The 27481-nt window shown below is 41.7% G+C and overlaps 1 protein-coding gene across 3 annotated transcripts; it reads right to left on the bottom strand.

Annotated features, from left to right (window-relative positions):
* Window positions 1-5938: 5938 nt before the first annotated feature.
* On the bottom strand, window positions 5939-24665 carry LOC134351708 (uncharacterized). 3 transcript variants are annotated; one of them, XM_063058258.1, is made up of 4 exons: window positions 24224-24665; window positions 19399-19499; window positions 9181-14862; window positions 5939-6393 (listed from the first exon to the last, which is right to left on the bottom strand). In XM_063058258.1, exon 3 carries the CDS (start codon window positions 14792-14794, stop codon window positions 9206-9208), a length of 5589 nt encoding a protein of 1862 aa, XP_062914328.1. In that variant the 5' UTR covers window positions 14795-14862; window positions 19399-19499; window positions 24224-24665; the 3' UTR covers window positions 5939-6393; window positions 9181-9205. The 3 variants fall into 3 exon arrangements, with proteins under 3 accessions (XP_062914328.1, XP_062914329.1, XP_062914327.1); XM_063058259.1 differs by having other exon boundaries at window positions 19404-19499; window positions 24217-24665; XM_063058257.1 differs by having other exon boundaries at window positions 24217-24665.
* Between the last annotated feature and the right edge of the window lie 2816 nt (window positions 24666-27481).

Consider the following 27481-nt stretch of genomic DNA (forward strand, 5'->3'; position numbering starts at 1 on the left):
CAATTTAACAGTTGGTAAGTCAAGTACACCCTCTCAGCTTTCTCTCCAGATCTATGGAAAACAGGTCACGCAATGATACAGCGCTGGCCAGAACCAAATGGTGAAATAGAGCTAATCAGTGAACCTGCCAACCCTGAGGATTCCTCTTCAGGTGTTCAAAGCAACCTCAGCTTCATATCTGCAGTCAAAAAACATCTTTGGGGATTATGAATCCTTATGTGTTTGGTCAGTTGCGCTAATTGGAATAGTATAAGAGTAGCATGCTGAACACCAGCTTTAACCTGATTAACATGCAGATTCCAATCTGAATCCTCGTCAATGTAATTTTCGCTGTTGTGATCATCTTCATCTCCGCCTCGCCATTCCTTTGCATGCCGCTACCATCATTCCATCTATGGCAACTCGCTATTGTCATCAACATCCGATAGGCATTCCCAGTTTGTGTCAAGTTTTTATTTTAATTTAGCCCCATTAATGATGGATAAATATGCACAGCGCAATCTTTATGAGTCTGAAGGTGGTAAAGCTTTGACTTCTAAATCTGCTAAGAAACAGAAACTACAGGAAGTGTGTCAATATTATGTTACGTACCTGGAGTGTGGTTTTATTCCATTCCCATCAGATCAACAACACCACATCAAGATTGCAGGAACACCTCCGTAAAAGACACCCTGGAAAGGCTACTTATGGTATGAACTATGCAGAGCTACAAAACACAGAATTTGGGATACAACTGGATGAGCCAACTGTTAATGGATTATGTTCGGTTTATCAAAAATGGAAAAGTTTATGCAGAGATTCTCTTTTATAAAAAAGTTAAAAACAAATAGCAATGGAGAATCAGTCTACAATGAGCTCAAAATGTATATTGAGGATAAAAGTATTCCAATTAGGAACACGATTTCTTGTGCAACAGATGGAGCATCATATATCAAGCAACACACACAAAATGCTGGTGGATCGCAGCAGGCCAGGCAGCATCTATAGGAAGAAGTACAGTCACTGTTCCAGGACTCGTCCTGACGAAGGGTCTCGGCCCGAAATGTTGACTGTACATCTTCCTATAGATGCTGCCTGGCCTCCTGCGTTCCACCAGCATTTTCTGTGTGTTGCTTGAATTTCCAGCATCTGCAGATTTCCTTGTGTTTGAGCATCATATATGACAGGTCACCAGGCTGGTTTAGTGGCATTTACGAAAAAATATTCCAAGTCCGTTTGCAATCCATTGTGTAATTCATCATCAACATTTCACAGCCAAAAACCTCAGCCAGCGACTTTTTTCAAGCATGACTTTCGTAATACCTGCTATCAGCAAAATTAATGCTCATCCATTAAAAAGCAGACTATTTCACCAGTTATGCTAAGATAATGATGAAAAGTTTGAACACTTGCTTCTTCACACTGAAGTACATTGGCTGTCAAAAGACTGCTGCCTAAAATGTTTCTTTGATCTTTTTGACACTGTAGTTGAATTTTTGCTCAAGGTTGACGAGGGCTTGGGAAACAAGATTGAACTTCAATGTATAGAGGCTATTTCATTAAATATATTTAAGATACACTTAGATATACTGTATTTTGGCATAATAGGGGAATTAAGGATTATGGAGAAAAGGCAGGTGGGTGGAGCGGAGTCCACAAGCAGATTATTGAATGGTTGAGCAGGATTGAAGGGCCAGATGGCTCTCTTCTGCTCCTATTACTAGATAATCTAAATGTTGAAAGCAACTCTGCTTTGTCTTTTGCATTTATTCCATCGTAGTTGAGGACAGCGAGGCTTGTGGAATTTTCTTTCTTGTCAACATCTTACTACGTTTCAACTTAATGTGGCTTGTAGTGCGACACTGAACTGAACTGATCTAAATACTACTGGACGCCTGGTTTGATGTTTGATATTCTATGTGTAGTTTGCTTGCTTTTTGCTGTTTGTGAAATTTGTTCTTTTTTCTTGAATGGGTTCCATGGCGTTTCTTTGTTTCATGGCTGCCTGTGGCAAGCTCAAAGTTGTATTCTGTATACATACTTTGATAATAAATGTTCTTTGCATCTTTGAATGTACCCCTCAGTTGTAGATTTACAAGGTTTTTGCCTTCTTCCAGTTATGACTGGTGCTGTGGTGATGGTTTTCCTATTGTATGTTTGAGCAGTAATGTATTAGATAGGGCATGAGAGGATAAGTTGTGGAGGCACATAGACTGCCTCATGTTGGCTAAGTTTTGTATTGTTAAATCCATTATCACCTGATACATCCTTACAACTGATTAACTGCTGTATGCAGAGACTGTGCATTGTGAAATAAAATTCCATCCTCGGCTAAGTATGCAATATAATTGTTAGCCCTGTTTCTGAAAGTTAATTTTGTTGACTTTAATGGAATTGTAACCAGGTTAAATGGCACCTTGCTGAGTATAAATTTATAAACAAGGAGTCTGTCCTTTTACCGGAGTTGTGGATGAGCCGGAAGATTCACAGTCTGCTGAGAGCTAGATCTGTTGCATTCATGACCACAGTGATCCAGAACTATGCAAGAAATCCAGGTATGACCTATGGAAGGCTATTTTAAGAGCGATAAAACAATCCTGATTGAAGTTAAGGATGGAATCATATGCACAACAGCTTGGGCAGGATTTGTAGGCTACTTCCTACAAAGTGAAACCTAACATCACGAATGGCTGCAATGTTTCACTCCCAGATGACCTCAACACCTTTATGCATGCTTTGAAAGAGAGAATAAAACTACACCTGTGCAAATCCCTGCAGCATCTGGTGACCTATGATCTCGGAGGCTGACGTCAGCACATATTTCAAGAGGGTGAATCCTTGCAAGGCGTCAGGCCCTGATGGTATACCTGGTAGGGCACTGAAAGCCTGTGCTAATGGCAGTTCACTGTGCTCAGGGATACTGGATTTTCTGAGTAACAGACCCCAAAGTGTCAGGATGGGAGAACACACATCATCTACTCTCATCCTGAACACCGGTATACCACAGGAGTGTATTCTCAGCCCCATCCTCTATTCTCTTTTCACCCATGACTGCTCTACCATTCACTCCACCAACACCATTGTCAGATTTGCTGACAATACCACCCTAATAGGTGTCATATCAGACTGTGATGAGACAGCCTATAGGGAGGAGGTACAGCATTTGGCAGAATGGTGTTGTCATAATAACCTGGACTTGAACATCACAAAAACCAAGGAGCTGATAGTAGACTTCAGGAAATCAAAGTGCGTCGAGCACTCTGCTCTGCACATATACGGGAAAGAGGTGGAGAGAGTAGAGAGTTTCAAGTTCCTCGGCATCCACATCTCGGCTGACCTCATCTGGACTGCCCATATCTTTTATCAGGTGGGGAAGGCCCAACAGAGGCTCTACTTCCTAAGGAAGCTAAAGCACGCTCTCCTCCCTCATCACCTGCTGATCAACTTCTATCGGACAACTATAGAGAGCCTCCTGACGTATTGCTGTGCAGTGTGGTTTGCCAGCTGCACAGAACAGGAAGGACTTGCAGCGGGTGGTGAGGGTAGCAAAGCGGGTTATTGGCACATTACCCTCCCTCAGAGACATTTATACTGGCAAACTTCAAAAGAAGGCTACTTGTATTTCAAAGGATCCCACTCATCCTGGACATCACCTGTTTTCCCCTCTACCTTCTGGGAAGAGATACAGAGCATTAAGGACGAAAACAAAGAGACTCCTTAACAGCTTCTACCCACAAGCAGTTCTACCCCCTTCCCCTCTCCTGCCCCCCTCCTAAGACGGCGGCAGCTAAATGCATCACACTTCCAGGAACTGGCAGGTGTGCAATAGTCCTACCCTCCTCATCCATATATTATTAATTTTGGACTGCACTCCTGAGGTTTTAGAGTTTATTTTATGTATATATTCTTTGTCATGCTGCAAAACGCTGAGCTGCTAAACTGTGTTTCATTGCTCCACAACAGTGACAATAAAGATGTTCTATTCTATTCTAACAAACTGGTCGAAGTGCTCACGGACATCTTCAATCTCTCACTGCTGCAGTTGGAGGTTTCCACCTGCTTCAAAAGGGCGACAATCATACCAGTGGCCAAGATGATCAGGGTGAGCTGCCTCATTGACTGTTCCCCAGATGCACCCACATCTACTGTGATGAAGTACTTTGAGAGGTTGGTCATGGCCAGAATCAACTCCTGCCTAAGCAAGGAATTTGAGGAGACTAGGTATGTCACCAAAGATTCTTGCCATTTTCTACAGATGTACTGTGGAGAGCTTTCTAACTGGTTGCATCACTGTCTGTTATAGAGGAACAGCTGCACAGGATTGGAAAGAGCTGCAGAAAGTTGAAACTCAGCCACCTCCATCATGGGTGCTAGCCTCCCCAGCATCGAGGAGACCCTCAAAAGGCAAAGCCTCAAAAAGGCGACATCCGTCACTAAAGACCATCATCACCCAAAGTCATGCCCTCTTCTCATTGCTACCATCAAGGAGGTGGTACAGGAGCTTGAAGACACACACTCAACATCTTAGGAACAGCTTCTTACCCTCTGCCATCAGATTTCTGAATGGACAATGAACCCACTAACACCACCTCACTATTTTACTCTCTTGCATTTTGAACTACCTAGTTAATTTTATATACATTTTTATTGTTTAGTTTTTTAAAAATTATGCATTGCAATGTATTGCTACTGCAAGACAGCAAATTTCATGACATATACCAGTGATATTAACCCTGATTCTGATCTGAGTTCTCTAACATGAACAAGTACTGGATTCATTAGTGAGTCAGGGTAGGTTGGTGGATAATGAGCAGCAGAACCTTGATTGACCTACACTCTTGATGTTAAGGATTTCATTAGTGACTCACAGTAATTGGCTTCCATCTACCTTGTTGATGGAGAAGAGAAACGAGGAGCATTAGCTAATAGATATTTTCTTATAATGGATGTCTGACCCCACCTACCCACGGTCATTCTCTCTTCTCTCCCCTCCCATCGGACATAAGATACAAAAGCCTGTAAGTACACACCTCCAGGCTCAAGGACAGCATGATGCCACTGCTTAAAGCTACTGAGCAGTCCCCTGGTACAGTGAGATTGACTCTTGAACTCACAGTCACAATCTTAATATGTCTTTGCACCCTACTGTCCACCTGCCCGGCATTTTCTCTGTTAACTCTAGTGCTATATTCTGCGTTGTTATTGTTTTCCCTTCTACTACCTCAATTTACTGTTGTAATGAAATGATCTGTATGGATGGCAGGTGAGATAAGTTATTCACTGTACCTTGGTACATGTGACAATAATAAACCAATTTCTATGTGAAATGATTGTATTAATCTGTGCTTCTGTTCCATTTGACCAAGGAAGGCAACCCTTGTAAGGATGTGATGCAAGGATCAATTGCATTCAGGTCCACTGGCTTAAAATCAAATTTGGTATATGGTGATAAAATGACAAGATTGATAACTATTCTGATATGTAATTAATTTGCCTGGTATAATAATTGCATTGTTGCCTGTAAGTATATCTGATTTTATTGTCATTGACCTTCTAGAAATCGATAACTACCGTGCATTAAAAATCAATCACTTTGTATAAGATTAGTGCCAAAAAATAGGCCAGACCAAATCAGATATGTATCAGTGAACAACCTGATTTGAGTTTGGGACTTGCTTGTTAATAACTAGTTTGCAGCAATTAATCCTGGAACTTAATCCAGCAATTGCAACATATTAATATCAAGTAATCCTGTGAGTTTCAATCTGAAACAACTCTGTATTAAGACAGTAGAAAGCTGCTCACAAGATTCACACAGGCAGAGTTTCATGATGGAACTTAACCCAATTACCTTTTCAGTCCATTGGTCTATAAGCATCAGAGTACACATACACAAATCTTGCAACACTTCAGCGACTGAAGTAAAGAATGGAGATAAAACCCAGAAGTATAGCATGAACAATCTTTAATACAGCATTTGTAAGTCAATAATAAGTTTTATTATATTTACATGAGGAATTTCATTCACTGATCTTTAATATTTACAGAATATCCCTTTTCTGCCATATGAGAATTCTTTGACAGTCTCACTATCATTACAGTGGAAGTACTGTAATGCCAAAGCTTGATAGCTCAAGTCAGGGATGTAAAGAACATTATTATTCACAAATGACTAAATTGGTATAAAATTTCAAGAAATAAGACTCCTGTAATTCTCAGTTGAAATGTTTATTCTGTATGAAGCACTGCACTTAAGTGTGTTGTGCAGTGCAGCAAAAAAATGAGGGTGTATAGCTGCAAGACTTCTGGGGAAACTTGATTTTTTCAATTGCTCTAGAGATTTTCCAGGCAAACGGTGAGGATCTGCCACAGTAATGGGATGGACTTCCTGGTCAAGTTCTCTGTAACCTGCAACTATTAAGAGCAAATAGATTAATATACAACAACCAAATCACATTCTGTAGCTGTGCATGCTACGCTCCCTCTCTCCTCACATACAATTTCTAGTTCTTCGTACAATATGGTGATTTAATTGTTGCTTAAACATAATAATTTAAATATACAAGTTGGACAATAAAATATTCTGATGTATCTTTTAATTACTATTATTCTGCAAAAATGTTTCATGTTTCTTTAAAGCAACTACAATATGAGCCAATTTGCTGTTAATATGTTGTAAAGTTTAGAAACAAATTAAATTGTCAATGTTAAAAGTAAAAAATGAGTTGAAACAGGTTATCCTTGAAGGTGGGTACCAAATTCATAATAAACAGAAACAGTAGCACATTTAAGATAGAGAGATAGCAAGGGACAGAATATTAATTAAACTTGCAATATATGTACCAATGAGTCATTATTGTCAAAATAAGCAGATTTAGAGCCAAACATTGATTAACCATCAAAAAATGCAATATAATTATTGAAACAGTCAGCATTGTGGTAAGGCCAGATTGGCACTATAGTACAAAACAGGTTTGTGAAAAATCATGGGTAAGTAATAGATTAAGATGCGAGAGAAGAGACCTGATTGAACTGCTAAGGATTCGAGAGTAAACTCAGATTATTAGTTCAAGTGAGATCAAGTGAGATAAAAAATATAAAATTTTAGAAACTGAGAAAGAGGGAGAGAGGGAGAGAGTGCATGACCAGATAAAGAGAACCTGCAATCAAAAAAACACAGAACTGTGCTAGTCTTTCAGAGGACCATCAGGGACCATCACTATCAATGCAGACTAATATAAGTTACTTAATAAATCCGGAGACACAAGAGACTGCAGATGCTGGAATCTGCAGCAACCATCTGCTGGAGGGACTCAGCAGGGCTGCAGCATTTGCAGAAGGAAAGGAATTGTCCTGATGCAGAGTTTTGAACCAAACGTTCATGATTATGCATTATCCTGTTGTATTTTGTTTCCCTTTACATTTTATTCCCTTACCATTAATTGCAAAGAGTTTGAACAAAGCGCCAAAGATTATACCCTGAAACTGTGAAGTTCATGCAGAAACATCTTCTAGAATCTAACTTTACACTAGCCACTTGTATGAACTTAAGATGCATCAATAGTATGGAGTCATAGAAGACTACAGGACAACAGGCCCTTTGGCTTCCCGCCTAGTCCCATCTACCTGTATTGGGAACATAGCTGTCCATGTGCCTTTTTTCCATGTACTTCTCTTAAATGTTACAATTGAACCCCTATGTACAGCTTCTGCTCACAGCTCATTCCACCCTTTAAGTGAAGAAGTTCCCCTTAAATATTTTACCTTTCACCCTAAACCCATAACCTCCAATTCTAGTCTCACCCAACCTGAGGTGAAAAATCTGCAAACAGTCACCCTATCTATAACCCTCAACATTTTGTGTGGGTCTATAAGATCTCCACTCATTCTCATGTGTTCCAGGAAACAAAGTCCTAACCTATTCAACCCCTGTAACTCAGGTCCGCAAGTCCCATCCTTGCAAATTTTCTTGGTTTATGAAGGCCAATGTGCTAAAAGCTCTCTTTACCAGCCCATCAGGTTCTAATGCCTCTTTCAGGGAAATATGGATCTGTATTCCCAAGTCCCTTTGTTCCACCACACTTTACCGACCCCTACCATTCATGGTGTAAGTCTTACACTGATTTGTCCTCCCAAAGCGCACCCACCTCATGCTTTTCTATGTTAAATTCCATCTACCATTTTTCAGTCCATTTTTCCAGCTGGTCTATGTCCTTTTAAAAGCTCTGATATACTTCCACACTATCTGCTATGCACCCAGTCTTGATGTCATCTGCAAATTTGCTGATCCACATCATAAACAAAATCATTAATATAGATAATTAACAGCAAAGATCCCTATAGCACACCACTAATCACAGGCCTCCATTCAGGGAGACAACCTTCTGCTATCACACGCTGGCCTCGCCCACTAAGCAACGTGGAATACAATTGACTACTTCATCAAGAAAGCTAAGGGACTTAACATTTTGGTCCAGCCTCCTGTGTGGGACTTCGTAAAAGGCATTGCTTAAATCCAAGCAGACAACATCCACTGCCTTTTCTTTAAGAACTTCCCTGGTAATATCCTCAAAAATCTTGATAAGATTGGCTAGACATGACCTACTGCACACAAAGCCATGTTGAATATCCCTAATCAGGTCCTGTTATCCAAATACTTACATATTCTGTCCTTGTGTACATACATCTATTGATGCTTCTGGACACATCTTCAGTGATGTTTCCTGGAATCATCGGGTGTTTCGGGTCTTTCAACATCATACAACCTCCTCCAGGTGACCCAGCCGGGGCTGATCAGACCCCAGCTTGTGTCCAGATGGATAGCTACTTATGACTCCATGGTTCCCCTCTTTTGAGCCACAGCCATCTTGAGGCCCTCTCTGCCGCATCGGTGGTACTGCGGATGGCTCTCCTCTTCCTCTCTCCCTTAGATACCTTCTAGTAATTTACCCATGACTGACATCAGGCATCTCAGACTATAATTTTATGGCTTATTCTTAGAGCCTTTCTTAAACAACAGAATAATATTAGCTGTCCTCCAGTCCTTCAACACCTCATCTGTGGCTAGGGACATTTTAAATACCTCTGCCAGAGCCACTGCTGTTTCTGCACTAACCTCTCACAAGGTCCGAGGAGACATCTCAAACTCAAGATTTTCTTTTACAAGTGATATTGAAATATTTGTGGCATTGATTTGCATACCTGACATGGGTGTCCAAAGTCTGCATCACTGCTGCAGACTGCTTACAGTTCTACTGAAAGATAGAGTTCTGGAAGTTAGTGTCTCAGAAGAACATACTGTGGCTGACATTTCCAGTTGTTCCTTTCCAACTATATCCAAATATCTAGGATCACAGTTCTTGCTCTTCCAATGTGTTTCTGGGGTCAATCCTTCTGAACTCCACTTCGCTGCTACAGATTCAGGACTGGGGTTCCCAGATGACAACTCAGAAAGAACACTAGTGAGCTCTTGATCCTCCAGTACTTTAATTCTTATTTCAGTACTGAGAACTGAGTCAGACTCCTGTTCGTTCAGACTATCATCTCTGAAAGGGTGTGCTGAGGGTCCAGTAAAACTGCTGCCCTTGTTCATGGGTTCATGTGTGCCATTTCTCCATTCACCTGCAGGAATAGACATCTCTGTTTTGCCAGCTTCCGTCTCATTGTCCCCATGCACAGTGATGTCCAGATCACCCCTCATTTGGTCACTGCCATTTTGGAGACAAGATTTTGGGCTGCAGGTCTCCAGTGGCAGTTTTACCAAAGCAGTATCAGTCCAATTACCCACATTGTCCTCATCTGTTGATGAATAGGACACAGCAGTTCTCTCCACCAACTTAGATTTGAGTTCCTCAGCCACTTCCTCAACTTCAGTGACTTCTGCTACACTGCACTGATTATATGAGCCATTTAGATGAGATGTTTCTCCATGGACCTGGTTCCCACTGATAGCTGCAGTGAAATCAAACTGGAGATGATGTAAAGCACTAAGATTGTGCATGCTCTTACTCAATTCCACTTCACTGGCAGCTGTATATATTCCAAGACCACTACATATCCTTTGTATCCCACGCTCAAAATCCGATCCTTTTTCAGGCTCTTGACTTGGATCACACACTTCTGTAACATCGTTGGATGGAGACCAGAAACGTAAAATGGACTCGGTTGACAATTCCAACTCGGCCACAGAGGGAAATTTATTTTGGCTGAAGATGTTCTGATTCATAGTCTCTCTGGTACTCCAGCAGCAGAGAGCAGATGTCTCCTTTTCTTCTACATTTGGACACCCCTCAGTTGAGCTTTCAGTACAACATACATTTCCAGACACCAACTTGGAGATGTTTGTAGAAGCAGTTATTGCATTTGCATGTCTATCATCCGCAGGAATTCTACCCAAGTTTAGCTCTGGATGGAAACTGGTGCTGAAGGTATCAATCAAATCTACAGGAGAGTTGTTCATGGAATGCACAGTACCCTGGCTAGAAGACATCTCTGTAATACAGCCTCTCAGTGGGCTTGCTCCTAAATTTCTAGAAGTTCTCATTAAAGCACTGAGTATTCCTTTACCATTTATCACTTTTGCTTTTTGTTTCACTTGGTGAGTGGAAAAACTGCACACTTTCCTGAAACATTTCTGAAGATCTCGGCCAGCAGTTGCCAAAGGTCCCAAAATGGTATCCTTGTCATTCAACGATGTAGAATGTTCCCAGTATTCTGAAAGTGAATATACAAATGTTATCCTAATCCCTGATGGCAAATCTGTTTTGTGATTAGTATGGGCTGCCACTGCTGTACATCCATTTATCTTCCCCTCTTGCACCAGAGAGCCTTCATCAAGTTTTTCCTGTCCCACAGTCACACCAAGAGGGTTTAGTTCATCATTGCTGTTGTGAAGGAATGAGTGAATACCCGATGCAGGAAATGTGCATTGTAACCTTACTCTAGTGGGTGGGACATCCTGCTTTGCGTGCAAGAGGTCTGAAGCAGTATGGTCAGCACTGTTCAACGCATTGTTATCTGATGAAATTTCAGTTTCTGCAGTGCTGCCAGCAAATGCTGTCAATGTAAAGTCTGATGAAATTCCAGCAGTGTCCAGCAGTATATTTTCATGGTTGTCCTGTGATTTAGACATTCCCATGGTCTCAAGGGTTCCCATAATTTCATTTTGTGGGGCTGGGCTCAGCTGCTTGATTAACTCTTTAGATAAATCAAAACGCCCATCCACCCTGTGCCTCTTATATCTGACCATGTTTACAGTGGATGCATTAATAACATAACAATCAGATCCAACTGGCATTTGACGAGAAGATGCAATATCCGAGCAGTTTCTCAAACACTTATCATTGTAACTTCCACTCAAATGCACGGGTTGGTTGGGAACAGTATTTATTAGAGCCAACTGTGCAAGCCTTTGATGGGAAGAACTGCTGGGTGAAGACAGCTGACTTGCTGAGACTGAAGAGATGCTGTCATCGTGCAAACTTCCATCTTCAGTGTTGATTGCAACAGTGTGTTTTTGCATTTTTGTTTCGGCACTAGCCAAGTTATCAGGTAAGTTTTCTTTTGCTATTTGGCAGTCTTCTGTATTATCTTCTGTACTACTCAGTACTGTTGTATTTTGATTACTTTTCACTTGAATGTCAATTTGGTAAAGAGAGCTCAATTGGTTTACTTCATCAGATTTCAGTTTACGTAATACAGAATCTGCATCGTCATTGTACAAAAAGTCAGCAGGTACATTTAACTTGCATTGGTTTTCTTTAATGCTAATTGAAGCAACATTGGAACCAACTGAGCTTACTTTGGAGAAAGGATCAAGTGAAGCCTCTGCTTTTTGCTTTTTGCTCTCTGGTGACCGACCTATGTCTGGGTTCTGTTGCAACTTTGTACAGGAAAGATTATCTGGAGAAGTCAGAACTGTGCTCTCTTCTGCACGTCCTTCTTCACTATCTTCTGGAATAATCCCCAGGGAACGTAAAATAAACTCCAAAGTGTCTGATTCCTTTGCTGACGATTCCTTAGAATTTGATACTGATGTTAATTCTTCAATGACTCTTTCTGGGGATGAACTACTTACTTCGCAAATTTTGGTTGTGTAAATGTCAGAAGTTGAAGTAATTTTCTCCTCATGGTTTCCAGTAGAAAGCCCACTGCTGGCTTTACAGTTGAGTTCTGCATTATGTGTGTTACAAATTGATGGGGCTGCCTGACCATTAAGAGGTTGAGCAGGGGAGACATTATCCTGTTCCTGAAGATCCTCTGGAACTGAAGCATCATCCTTTTGATCATTTGATGCTGAAGTTGAGAAATGAACCATGTTAGTGGCAGTTTCTTCCCCTGTGCTTACTTCTTCAGATACTAAAGCCAAGGATTTTGGGGAATCTACTGAAGCTACAGTGCATTCATCACCAGGGTATCCCCTTGTTTGCTGCTCTTCCGTGATACTTTGAGGATGTAATGCAACATCCATTTTATATTGAGGTTGTGGGTTCCCTGTTAGTTCACTTGAACAGCATGGGAACTTATGTTCAGCCAACTTCATGAAAGTTGCATTGTTTCCTTCATTCATTGAGTTAGTAAGTAGAAATCTTATCAGTGAGTTGTTACTTTTGTCTCCACATTCGTTTGTGGGAACTGATCCTTTTTCTTCTAATGTTTTTGGCAGTTGAAGTGCATTCTGTCTCTCAAGAGGTTTTGAATGAGAATGAGCAGAAGGGCTTGATGCATTACATTTAGTGTATGGTGGTGGCTCGTTGTGTATATATTCTGTAACTTGGTTGACATGAGTTGACTGTATAGCACTGAACGATCCAGTGTTCACGTAATCCAGTTCAAATGCAGATGGCCGAATGGTGGGCAAAGGGGCTTCCACCTTCTGACGTTTTGAATGACTGTTTGTTTTATTTATGTGTGAACTTTGCAACATATTATACAATGCTTCTAATTTTTTAAAACTTTGATCGTTGTGCTGAGATGCATTTGTCTTCAGGTCTGGGATATCTATCTGGTTAATGTCGGCTAATGTTCTGGCATTCATTGGTTGAATGGAATGATGACTTCCATTTTGTTGGCTTGATCCAGGGTAATTGGGGTTAATGGATGATGGAGTTTCCAGATTCTTTGTGCTGTAATTAAACGAATAACTATTTAAGTTGCAATCAGTGCCCAAACACTCAGAATGATTTTTTGAATGGGAGGTTTCTGCATCGTTCTGACAAACAGAGTTTTCCTTGTGAGCCTGGTCACATGGAACTGATGGATCTGGACAGAAATATTGGGAATTTCCAAGATGGGGAGGTAAAACCTTCTGTGAGCCTTGATTTGGATAAACAACATTACTGTTCATATTTTTACTCTGTGTACAATAATCTCTCATCGACAAGTCTATAAAATTTGAATATGCTGTTGGGTTTGTGTTCAGAGACATGTGGTTGACATGAGAAATTTGTTCCTTCTGCAGCTTCTTAAGTACAGTTGAAGGATATGATTTACTAATCTCTTCATAACCGTTCACTAAATTGACAGATCTTTGAGATGTTATATTGACACCCTTACAAGATGCATTTTGTGGTGTAAATTGACAGGATTGCATCTTTGTGGGATTCTGCTGTGCATACGGCAGCTGACCAACCTGTCCTGCTGTTTGTTTCTTTTTTTCTGAAAGCTCAAATGCCACCATTAAGGCCTTTAACTCTCTGCTTGAAAGTTCTGAAAGAAACTTCATTACATCAACCGATTTTCTCTTCCTTGAATATTGAGGGATATTTTGGGAGTATGTATCTGAAATATTTTGCCCTCTGTAAGTAGGCTCATAGTCTCTGCCATGATTTTGAAAAGCTCCACTATTTTCCCATTGTGCGTCTATTGCTAGGCCTGAAGCAGATCTTAAACCATCTGGACTGGGAATGTGAGCATAAGATTTATTACCAATTGCTTTTGACCCCTGTATGCTCATAGGTGCTTCTGAATGGTTTTGAGTTGCTACCTGTGGAACTGTGAAGGCATCTTTTTGTAGCACCTGTGTCCCCTCTCCGTGGTGACCTGTTTGAAAAATGGTGGGACCAATCGACTCTTTGTATATTTCAATACTGGCCTTCTGGAATGGTCCCAAATGATAAGGGTATTCATTAGAAAACTGCTGATTAACCTTATGGATAAAAGATCCATGAACAGGCATTTGCTGGTAATCAGGTGCTTGCTTATTCCAGTAATGTTCGACTTGTCCAGCAACAAAAGGTGTCCTTCTGTCCGACCAAACTGGAGGTTGCTCTGAGGGAGGGGACACCTTGTGTTTTTGCAGAGGTGGTCTGAGTCGAGTATCCAGAAGGCTCTGAGCACTTGGCTCCATGTCAGTAGAAACAGGATTCTGATAAGGTGTGAAATTCCTTACCATTTGGTGGCCACCTTGGTTCCAGCATGGTGCACTGTTTTGCGAAGGCACAAACTTGCAAGATTGGAAGGAAGTTGAAGTGGATTGCATCGATCTATTTTGAAAACTAGTAGGCTGAATCCCTGTTGTCAAAGGCCTTGAATAAGGAGAAGGCACCATAGTTTCAGACTGGGAGCCTCCAGTCACGTTAGAAATTAGCTTTGAATAATGAAGAGTAGAATCATGACAAGATGATGACAATTCATTTGGAGGATAGGCAAGATGATCTGTACCTTCAGGGGAGTAGCTTGCTGGTGGTACGTTTGCAGAATAGGAATGTCTAGGGAAGGCCTTCCAAGACTGGCGATTGGATCTTCCAAACAACTTCTGGGTCGCTGGATTGTGGAAACTTTGGTGACCATAGTTATCTGAAATACCGCGTTGCATTTTTCACTTCTTGGATATACTTGATCACCGTTCCTCTTTTTGTATTTGTATTAATTTAATCCTGTGGCCTGCAAATAAGAAATACTTAGATGAGCAGTGAAATATCATGGCATTGACTGCTACAGGCAAAATGGTGGAAAATGGGCTCAGAATAGATAGGTATCTAATGAGAAGGTAATTAGCCAAGTGCTAATTATACTAGATGCAGAGGGCCATTTGGCCCTTGACTCCTCTACTGCCATTCAATAAACCTATGCTATTTTCTAAAATCTCAGTACTGCTTTCCTGCACTAACCCCTCAATAGAGGAAAAAACATTGAATTCAATCCTGAATGTACCTGGTCAGTACAGAATTTCAAAGGTGAACTGCCCTCTGAATGAAGAAATAGCTCTCATCTTTCTCCTGATAGTTATAACCTTACTAAATCAGCATAACTTCTGTTGATCTTTTTGTTCATCTGGAGTCACACTCTGCTTTTTATGGTGGGAAACCCAAGCTGTAGACATTTTCAGAATGTTTTTATTTTGCGGACTGTTTCTCTCAGGTTGTAATGTATTTTCAGTTGGGCCTTCTTAACAGACTGTATTAATAGCTTTCTGTCACTGATTCCTGACTATTAAGAGTCAGAGTGAACCTCACATTGCATAGAGGCATGGGTAGATATTGATTGCAAAGAAATTGCAATAGCCATTGGACTACTGTTCACTTTGATCTCAAAGCTGTAAAACTAAATAGTTGTTTCATGCTTGGATACATTTTGTCTAAAATCAGCATGTTTTATTTTTAAAACAGTTGTCAGCAAATTGGAATGGCAGACATCCCACCTTGCAAAAACTCATTTCAGGGAGGTAGCACCATCAATTTGCGGGAGACTCCCAGAACTTCCGGGAGAGGTGGGATGTCTGCAATAGAGTAGCTCCTTAGCAGCTAGCCAGCTAGTTTAAATAACGCTAACTATGCTAATGATCGAACGACACCTGTCAAACTCACCTCAACATGTCTTTTACAGTCTTAACCCACCATGGGCAATAGAAAAGTCACTGTTGCAAACAGTGCAGCGAGCAACACTGTCATTATTTTTGACCCCTATTAGACAGGGGTACACTTTAGTGTAGTCTGGGGTGATGTATGTTTTATATTTTCTTTTTTTTGGAACACTCTGCCGTGGCGCTCTTGCTCGCTCGCTTGCTCTCTCTCTCTCTCTCGTGGTCGCTCTCACTCTGTCGCTTGCTCTTGTGGTCTCTCTCTCTCTCGTGGTCTCTCTCACGCTTGCTCTCTCTCTCTCATGGTCACTCTCTCTCTCTCGCTCTCATGGTCTCTCTCACGCTCGCTCTCTCTCTCTCATGGTCACTCTCTCTCTCTCACTCTCGTGGTCACTCTCACGTTCACTCTCTCTCGCTCTTGTGGTCGCTCCTGCACTCACACTCTCTCTCTCTCTCGCTCTCTCATGGTCGCTCTCTCTCTCTTGCTCTCGTGGTCTCTCTTGCGCTCACTCTCTCTCTTGTGGTCGCTCTCTCTCGCACTCTCTCACTCTTGTGGTCTCTCTCACTCTTGCTCTCTCTCTCTCTCTCTCGGTCTCTCTCGCTCGCTCCTGCTCTCCCTCTCATTTCCGTGATATTGTATATAATTTGCGAGCATCAGGGAGCCACTATTAATATGCGGGAGACTCCCGGGACTTCTGGGAGAGGTGGGATGTCTGGAATGTTTCCATTTACCCAGGTTATCAGCGCCTATTCAACGTTAGTGATTAGCCAGTCATCTGAAGTATGTTATACAGCTCTATTATCTGTCATTACAATAGTCCCTACATTTCAAGTGCATCTTCATTGGATGTAAAGGGATTTGGGATATCTTGAGGTTGAGAAAGGTGCTATCTAAATACAGCTTGCTGTTCATGGAGACACAATGAAAATATGCAGCAGGGCAAATGCACTGACAGACTAAACCACAGCTCTGTCAATCATATGATTCCGTAAGATAATTTTAGAAGAAAAGTGGGCTATCCTGACTAGTATTTACCCTTCAAGCAATACCTAGCAACAGTACCACAAAATTTCGCTGTGGGATTTTGCTGGATGCAAATTTCATCTATACGTACTTACTTACCTACTTATCTATTTACTTACCCACCTCAGGCTAAGACACAGTAACAGGTCCTCCCAGGTCCAGCAACCTGCACAGTTCAAATGCACCCATGTGACTGGTTAACCCAGTGGTCCCCAACCTCCGGTCCGCGGCCTGGAGGTTGGGGACCACTGGGTTAACCTTTGCATCTTTGGAATGTGAGAGGAAGGAGGAAGAAGTATTCCAAAGGCAAGACAACACAACCATGGCTAACAGGAGAAGTCAAAGCCAACATAAATGCCTTAGAGAGGGCATAAAATAGAGCAAAAATTAGTAGGAAGTTAGACGATTGGGAAGCTTTTAAAAACCAACAGAAGGCAACTAAAAAAGTCAGTAAGAATGTAAAGATGCAATATGAAAGTTTGCTGTCTCAGTGAGAGGGCATGTTTGGACCAGGTGAAGATTGTTCTGGGTTGAGGAACAAAAGGGCAAGCTGGGATTTGTTGGGGGCCCATTAAGTGTAGTATTTGCACTGTTTTGACATACGAAATATACGCCAAAATATTAAAGAGGATACCAAAAGTTTCTTCAGATACATGAATTGTAAAGGAGAGGTGAGAGCCAATATCAGAATGCTGGAAAACGATGCTGGAGAGGTAGTAATGAGGGACAAAGAAAAGGCGGGTGAACTGTGGAAGGCACAAGCAGTATCGTGGAAGTTCCAGGTGTCAGGGGTCATGAAGTGTGTGAAGTTACCATAACTATAGGAAGCTTCTTGGGAAGCTGAAAGGTCTGAAGGTAGATCAGTCATCTGGACTACTTGGTGTACATCCCAGGGCTCTGAAGGAGATGGCTGAAGAAATTGCGGAGGCATTTACAAAAATTTTTTAAGAATCACTAGATTCTGGAATGGTTCCGGAAGACTAAAAAATTGCAAATGTCACTCCACTCTTCAAGAAGGAAGAGAGGTAGAGGAAAGGAAGCAATAGGCCAATTAGTCTGACCTTAGTGGTTGGGAAGATGTTGGAGTCGATTGTTAAGGATGAGGTTTTGGGATACTTGGAGGCACATGATAAAATAGGCTGTAGTCAGCATGGTTTCCTCAAGGGAAAATCTTGCCTGACAAATCTGTCGGAATTCTTTGAAGAAGTACAAGCAGGATAGACAAAGGAGAATTTGTGGATGTTGTGTACTTAGATTTTCAGAAGGCCTTTGACAGGGTGCCACAGAAAAGGCTGTTTACAAGCTACAAGCCCATGGTATTACAGGAAAAATTCTAGCATGGATAAAGCAATGATGAATTGGCAGGAGGCAAGGAGTGGGAATAAAGGGAGCTAGCTGCTGGTGACTAGTGGTGTTCCACAGGGGTCTGTCTGTTTTGGAACCAATTATTTTTACATTTTATGTCAATGACTTGGATGATGAAATTGATGGCTATGTTGCAAAGTTTACAGATGATATGAAGATAGCTGGAGGGGAAGGTAGTGTTGAGGAAGCAGAGAGGCTACAGAAGGACTTAGACAAATTACACAAATGACCAAAGAAGTGGCAGATAGAACAGAGTGTCAGGAAGTGTATGGTCATGCACTTTGGTAGAAGAAATGAAAGGGTTGACTATTTTCTAAATGGAGAGAAAATACAAAAATCTGAGGTGCTAATAGACTTGGGAGTCCTTGTGCATATTTCCTGAAAGGCTAATTTACAGATTGAGTCTGTGGTGAGGAAGGCAAATGCGATCCTATCATTCATTTCAAGAGGACTAGAATATAAAAGCAAGGATGTAATGTTGAGACTTTATAAAGCATTGATGAGGCCTCGCATGAAGTACTGTGAGCAGCTTTGGGCCCCTTATCTTAGAAAAGATGTGTTGAAACTGGAGAGGGTTCAAAGGAGTTTCACAAAAATTATTGCAGAATTGAAAGGTTTGTCATATGATACGTGTTTGATGGCTCTTGGCTTGTTTTCACTAGAATTCAGAAGAAGAAAGAGTGATCTCATTGAAACCTTTCGAATAGTGAAAGGCCTTGATAAAGTGGATGTGGAGAGGATGTTTCCTATGGTGGGAGAGCCCAAGACCAGAGAATACAACCTCAGAATAGAAGAGCATCCTTTTAGGAGGAATTTATTTAGCCAGAGAGTGGTGAATCTGTGAAATTCATTGCCACAGGCATTTGTTGACAAGTCTTTATGTATATTTAAGGCAGAGGTTGATAGATTCTTGATTGATCAGGGCATGAAGGGACACAGGGGGAAGGCAGGAGACTGGGGTTGAGAGGAAAATTGGATCAGCCATGATGAAATGTCGGAGCAGAACCAATGGGTCAAATGGCCTAACTCTAACTCTGCTCCTATATTTTATGGTTTTATGGTCTAAACCCAGCACACATGGAGGAAACCCACCTGGTCATGGGAGACCTTACAGACAACAGCGGAATTGAATTTGGGTCACTGGTGCTGTAATAGCATTACACGAACAACTATGCTACCAGGCCTTATCACGTGCAACTAAACTCATGACAATTTGGTTCACACATGTCACCTTGCCTTCCAGTGATTCTGATGTGCTTTCCTTCTTCCACAGACAAAGATTCCCCTCCTCTGGTACAAGATGCAAGACTCAGGATTGTTTACTGCCAGTTCCTATACACAAATGTAAGGAGAACAAAATAATTGTTACTCCAATCCAATGGAACATAAAAAACACACAAAAGAGAAAGAACACAATAATAGCAAAAACACACTATAAATATAAATACATAAGATAGCTTCTATACATAGATTGAATGTATGTCCATAAATTGATGCTAGGCTATTGTTGCAGGCTGGGTTGATCAGACCCAAACTATTTGAGTGTCCAGCAGATGTGGAAATAAATGTACAAGCACAACAAAGTAACTTAAGCCTAATTTACTATCATAAAATAGAAAGGATAAATAAACCACACGAAATACTACATAGCATGCCAAAAAGATTTCCACAAAGATTTCAGGGCTCACGATTCTTAGTCATCACTTGATTATCTCTGTTGTCGGAGAAACTCCGAATTCCGACCCACTTGTGAAACCACCCCTGGGTCCCAGGCACCATTTGCTATTTCATGTCTGAGCAAAATCCGCAAAACCAGGAAGGGTACCCCAATAAATATGAGTTTCACAAATCTGAGACATATAGGAACAGACACTCTTTGATCATTAGTTCTCATGCCTAGATCCATATTCAAACAACACATGCGTTCACTAACACAATGTTTAGCATACCCTTATAAATCAACTCGACACTGTAATTGTCACTCTTCTTACATTTGTCCACCAATGTTTTGGACATAACAGTTTACTCACTAAAGGACATTAATATTACATAGAAGTGATAAACTCAAATCCAGAAAAGAATCCATCAAGCCAATTTGACAGATATTTGCATTGTAAAGGTGCCTGAGATTACGAAAGAATCCAGTTGCTCTCAGCAAACATTCTCCAGCCACTAACAGTGTTTAATCCTTACAGACATTTCACAAACATTACTCACAAACAGGTATACAGACCACACATTCTAAGGGTTCAGAATGAGTTAAATTGCCATTTTGAATTGTTCAGACATTCATCTAATGTTTTACAAAATGTTATGTAACACAGCTGTACATAAGGTGACTGATGGTAAATTACAAAGCAGTGGTGTAATTCGTGGGTGGATCTGTTGATCAGTCTTACTGCTTGGGGAAAGTAACTATTAGGACCCTGGTGATCCTGGTGTGGATACTACGTGGCCTCCTCTTTTGGAAAACACTGTAACGCTGTATTGAAACCACTGACTGATTTCTAGGCATTTACTATGCCTTTACTGCACATCAAGTGTTTACTCAAGTGTTTATTATGCTTTTATTACGCATCAAGTGTTTACTCCGGTGTTTACTATGCTTTTACTACGCATTGGTGTTTGTTATTGAGTACGCAGGGTATTCCTACGGTTTTTACGATGTAACCATTGATTTATTAGCTAGAATGAAACCTATGTACCGTTGACCCATTAGAAACAGAATGTAACCAAGTAAAAAGATAAGGGTGGCAGATAAGATGGTGAAACATACAGCAGTATGCTAATGAGATGCTAGCTAAGAGATAACTGTGGCCAGCGATGAGAAAAACACGTGGCCCAGAATGTAAACCGGGACATGATTGGGTTAGGGGGTAAAAACAATAGTGGCAAGTCAGGGACTGATGTATTGGTGATAGACTGATTGGATATGCTAATGCAGCTAGGCCAGAAGAGTGCTATAAAAAACGCTGTGTACAAGGATCGACGGGCATTCAGCGACTAGCTCACTGACTGTCTCAGCTTTGATTTGCAAATTAAAGTTCAAAACTTCTTATAGAATCTTCTGCGTCTCCTGGTTATTTGTAAAACCACGACACCCTCTGATGAGAGTGACAAAGAGTCCACGTGCGGGGTGTGTGTGATCCTTCATGATGTTATTGGCCCTTTTCCGCCACCATTCTGTTTACATAACCTTGATGGTGGGTAGGCTGGTGTCAGTGATGCGTTGGGTAGTTTCGACAACCCGTTGTAGAGTCTTCTTGCATTTCTGCTCACTTCTCATTCCAGCCTGAATTACGCTTGCCCTTTCACCTACAGACTTACACATTGATCAACACACACAAAATGCTGGAGGAACTCAGCAGGCCAGGCAGCATCTATGGAAAAAGTACAGCTGAAGTTTCCGGTGGACACCCTTCGGCAGGACTGGAGAAATAAAAGCTGAAGAGTAGATTTTAAAGGTGGGGGGAGGGGAGAGGGAACCACCAGGTGATAAGTGAAACCTGGATGTGGAAGTTCTAAACAACAGGAAATCTGCAGATGCAGGAAATTCAAGCAACACACATCAAAGTTGCTGGTGAACGCAGCAGGCCAGGCAGCAACTCTAGGGAGAGGTACAGTCGACGTTTCAGTGTTGGTGGAAGTCCTGTTGAGTTCCTCCAGCACTTTGTGTGTGTTGCTTGGATCTCCAGCATCTGCAGATCTTCTCTTGTTTTAAATCTGAAGAGTGGTGGGTCAGTCGTCAGGGTTTCTGAAGCTGGGTCTGATGTTGGAATATCTGCTGTAGTGCCACCGTGATCTGGGTCAGGGAGTGATGCCGGTGTTTGGCATTGGAGTGTCCGCGTCGGGAACTGACGTCACGGTGCTTCGGTCAGGGAGTGACGTCTGAGTGTCTCGGTTGGAGAGTGATATTAAAGTGCTTGGATCGGTGAATGATGTCGCCGTGTCTGGGTTGCAGAGTGATGGTAGTAGTGTCTACGACGGGGTGTGATATCTGAATGTCTGTTTCAGGGAGTTGTATCGGAGTGTCTGGCTCTGGAAATGTCAGGTGCCTGGCTCTGAGTGAATTGTGTTACAAATTCTTTTTCGAAATGTTTCAACGAGCTCAAACTGCCCCTCACTCAATTCCGCATAGCGGCAGTCGCCCGTTGTTGGGTTTTACATTTGATCCTACCGTACACCTGTTTATGAAAATGCTGCCTGGCGTGCACAAGACACATTGACCCACTTGCACTGAATTGCAACACAGACCGGCTATGTTGATTCATCTGATTTATGCCAGCATTTACTCTCCGCACTGGCCTCTTCACATTCCAATAAATCATCTCCTGCGTGTGTTGCTTCTCTCCCCCCAGCAAGAGCAATAAAGCGTAGGCGAGGTCATTCTGGTCTGTGGTAACTTCACAGTGATTACCTCAATACCTCATGCATTGATCTTTTTTGGCGGTATCACTTTTTTTTGTACTTCTGGGAAATATCTCCTATCTCAGCTTGCTCATAAGTCACCTCATTCGTTAGTCTGACGGATCAGTGTGCCCGAAAGCGTAGATCACCTAATGTTCATAATGCAGGAACCTGCGGAACAATTTTCTTCGTTATTTTATTGCTCTCGCTATCTCGCGAGCAAGGACGAGCAGCCTGCGAAATCAGCATATACAGGGAGGGAACCTCAGTGGTGTGTTCCCCGGCGCCCGAGCTACATTGCTCTACGTTGAAGCTCCGGATCGTGTCAGACCCAGTCAGAGCTGAGTTCAGTGTTCGGGGCATGTGCTTGGAATCAAATTCTAAAGGCATAGACAACGTTCACTGTTGAAACACATCCAATTATTACCCCTGGCGCATCAAAACTGCACTCATCTCTCTCGCATAATGCATTTGTAAAGCAAAGAAGTCCGAATACAGCTCACTCCAGCGTTCCCTTAAGTGCACAACAATCTGCGACGTGCCGGGTAATTGTACCAGAACCATACTCATACCCTCTAAACTCCCCACGATCAAACTAAATCGAGCAGTAAATACGAAAGTAATTTATTTTGTGAGAACACGACTAAAGGTCTCTCAATCGTCGGACAGAACTGGCGCGCTGCATTTTCGGACCCATGCGCAGCACCACACAGACTCTGAACTATGAATTTTATTAACAAAAGAGACAAAACTAAATAGTATAACTTGCAAGGTCTTGGATAACTCGGCCAGAACTTCACTAGGGAAGAATCAGGACCACGGAAACACCGACGGCCCTGTAAATGCACTCCAGGGTTCGAAGGAATCCGCGCCCAGCTAATTAAAACCCCAGATTCTGGAGAAATCTGCTAGTTACTGTTCTGAGCAACACACGCAAGATGTTGGAGGAACTCAGCAGGCCAGGCAGCATCGAAGGAAAAGAGATAACTGTCTACCCGATGAAGGGGCTCGACCCGAAATTTCGACTCTTTTTCATAAATGCTGCTTGGCCGGTTGAGTTCCTCCAGCATTTTGTGTGCGTTGCTTTGGGCTTCCAGCATTTGTAGAATTTTTTCATGTTTGCAGTAACTATACTGATAAAGGGCAAAAGTCCAAGAATACTTAATTAGACTCCTACAAAGTCTCAAAGAGAATTAATATCCAAGGATAATCGCAATTTAAATGTAAACTAGGGAAGATCTAACTATAACACAAATGACCCGAAGCTGCATAAGATTATAATTGTAATCAATATAAATGCAGAGAATACAAAAACAGCAAAAACTCTGATCCCTGAGAATACGCTACCGACGGCCCGAGATTATGACACAGAATCATTTCCAAGTGTAAATCACCCAATACTGTAGCATGGGGAAGTGTAACATAATCAAAAAGAGTTTGTTGGCCATGTGAAAGAATGAATCTGCTATTAAGATCTCTGTTACCTGCTGTTGATTCTACAGAATCAATCTATAATATTTCCAAAACTTTTAAAAAAGTTTTATTTGACAGATTTTATCTCTCGAAAAACACAACAGCTAATCAACATATTACGAGAAGATAGAATATTATGCGCAATGTAAAAATGAAGATTAAAGTTTACCACATACTGCTGGGATTCTCCTCCTTTCCACGGTGGTTTATGATCACATTCCGAGATTCCCTGAGTAAGTGCGCTTACGTTGTCTCCTGGGTCCCAAACTCCCCCAAATTAAAATTCAGTCCTCCGCTTTTTCTCTTCAAGCAGCGCAAAATTCTCTGCGAGCAGCGTATCCCTCTCAGTCAAAGTTAGTTTTCTTATGTCAGCAAGCTTCAATATACCAGAGTTTCAACAATAGGCGGAGTGAATACGGACCGAAGAGAATAGTGCCGTGCTATTGCAAAGGGAACGTTTGGCAGATCCTGTCTGTTGGCTTAAAAAACACGAAGTGCTGGGGGAGCTCGTCGGGGTGAAGGGTCCCGGTCTGATGCAGTCTGATCCACCGAGTTCCTCCAGCATTTCCAGTCTCTCGTTGTCTGTTAGATTTTTGTATTTGATTTTAGTCCGGGATCAGTGATGACAGAACCAGCATTAAATGTCCTTGAGTTTTAAGAATCAAGTACATAGGGGGAGTCTGTAATCGCCAATAGACTGGCTCACACCAGGTAAAGCGGCTAATTTCCTCCCCTGAAGGACGTCAGTGAAACAGATTTGAGCTTTTACTGTGATCCTGTTTTTGCAACCACCATTACTAAGACTCCAATTTCAAGTTATTGACTGAATTTAATTTACACAGAGACCACAGATAGTTTGCTCACGCCTGTGGGTCACTGGTTCTGTATCTGAACCTCAACACAAACGCTGGTTTAGAAGCTCAAACTGTGGGTTCACACTCGCTCTTTTCTCTCTATCTCCGTGTAAGTTTTCTCCTTCAAGCTCCATCTTGAACGTTTCAGCCACCGATCAGATTCAGCGCTGCAAATCCGTTAATCTCTTTCGACCCTTTGGGCAATGGAAGTTGCTTATCCTCACTTTTTCAAAATCTTTTATCAACGCTCTGCTAAATTTTCTTTTGGAAAAACACGCCGCAGTAGCGATTAGTACTGCGCTGTTACAGCTCAGGCGTTCCGGAGTTTGGAGTTCAATTCCGGGGCCGTACATAAGATTTTCTCTGGGTGCTTCGGTTTCCTCCTACAGTCCAAATATGCACCGGTTAGTAGGTTAACTGGTGATTGTAAATTGCCTAGGCTAAGGTTAAATGTGTGAGTTGCTGGGCAATGCGGCTCGTTGTGCTGGAAAGTCCTTTTCTCCGCTGTATCTCTTAAATAAATAGCCTCCTTTTTATGCAATTGTTATTCCTCAATCCAGCAAGTTGCTTCTGTAACCTCTTCAGAACATTCACATCCCTCTGACAATGTGCTGCCTAAAACTGGATACAGTACAGCTGGCCAGATACCTTGGGTCAAAACTGAGGTGTGCCACAGTGTAATTCCCCTGAATGAAATGCCATGCAGAATATAATGGAATTATAACTCAGGGGAATGCAGATGTGATAGATCTGACCAAGCTAAATCGGAGTCAGTCATGGCAACATCTTCCAAACAGAGCACAGATTTGCTCTAGCACCAGCAGGATGTTCTGCAGTTAAAGAGTGGATCTAAGTGTGAAGACTAAATAACAAGCAACACACACAAAATGCTGGAGGAACTCAGATTTTCTCTTGTTTGTGATTAGACTAAATACCAACATCCTATGCTGGCAATGAGATCTCTGAAAATTTGACTGTGTGCTAGTTAACCTGAGAAGGGCATAAATCCAAATTTTTCTCGTGATCTGAGATTGTTCAATGTCATTCATAGATGTAAAGGAGATTAAAATAATTGTTACCCCAGATCTGATCCAACACCAAAAAAAGGATAAGTAACATAATAATAAAAACACAATAAATACAAGCACATAAGATAGCTTATATACACTCGGATTGATTGTTACTCTAGAAAGTGACGCCAGGTACAGGATCGTTTCTACATAAGGTGACTGGTCAGATAAGGCACACACACAGCAATTCAAGGAAGAGTTTCTTCCCCTCTGCCATCTGATTCCTAAATAGACATTGAACCCATGAACACTACCTATGTTATTTCTGTTTTTGCACTATTTTAAATTTAATTATTTAATATACATATATATATACTTATTATAATTGATTTACTTATTTATCTTTTCTATACTGTCATGTATTGCTGCCGCAAAGTTAGCAAATTTCACGATACATGCTGATGATACTAAACCTTCTTTCTGATCCTGATTCAGATTGAAGTAGTGGTAGTGGGGAGAATACTGGGGTGGGTTAGTGGATGGGGGTGTTGATGAGCCTTACTGCTCGGGGAAATTAAATTGTTTTTGAGCCTGGTGGTCCTGGTGTCAGCTTGGCTATGATGGAAATGGGCAAGCACACCAGGAGCATGGTGGGTGGGATCCTTCACAATGTATAATCAGTACACACCTCTCTTTATAGTGCAGTGCACCATCAATCCAAGACATTTATTGTGCCATCAAGTCCATGTTTCCATTTTAAACAATATACCCACAAAGTGTTTGAGAGACTGTTATACAGAACTCAGCCCCCTTACGTTGATCTCCCCTTAGATTCTGCGCTATGGAGAACATTCCCATTACTCTGATTTTCCAGCAATTTATTTATTTTTAATTACAAAAACTGACTTTCTTCATGACAAAAAAAGTATACCAAAGAACAGGGTAAAGAAAACCTTTGCTATTCAATGGACATCACATTCAGTAGTGTAAACTTATAAAGAAACACGAACAACAATAACACCATTGCCACTCACGTGGCCTCCCGAGGTGATACTCCCTGTGGATCATGGGGCTTCTCCACCCAATTCTGCCCCTCGATGTGTGGTAGTGGAAGAAGCCTATACTGTGGTCCTTTCCCACAGAGCGTTAGCATTGGTCACAATGAGTTCCATAGCTTTCTGCTGCTCACTCAGCTGCAACATTCCCTTACAGACATCTCACAGAACTGGAAGGCCAACAAGTCTCGGGCAGAACAAAGGGCATTTTTCACTGAGTTGACTTTGGATCACCTGGACAATATGAATACCTATGTCAGGACGATTTATTGACTACTACTCAGCATTTAGCACAAACATTCCAACAGTTCTGATTGAAAAGCTCCAGAACCTGGGCCTCTGTACCTCCCTTTGCAAATGGATCCTCGAATTCTTAACTGGAAGACCACAATCTGTGCAGATTATCTCCACACTGACGCCCACTACTCTGCTCTTTCTACATCTATGATTGTGAGGCTAGGCACAGCTCAAATGCCATCTTTAATTTTGCCGATGATACACCCAACGTTGGCAGA

Source organism: Mobula hypostoma, chromosome 9, assembly GCF_963921235.1.
Source record: "Mobula hypostoma chromosome 9, sMobHyp1.1, whole genome shotgun sequence".
Taxonomy (NCBI): domain Eukaryota; kingdom Metazoa; phylum Chordata; class Chondrichthyes; order Myliobatiformes; family Myliobatidae; genus Mobula; species Mobula hypostoma.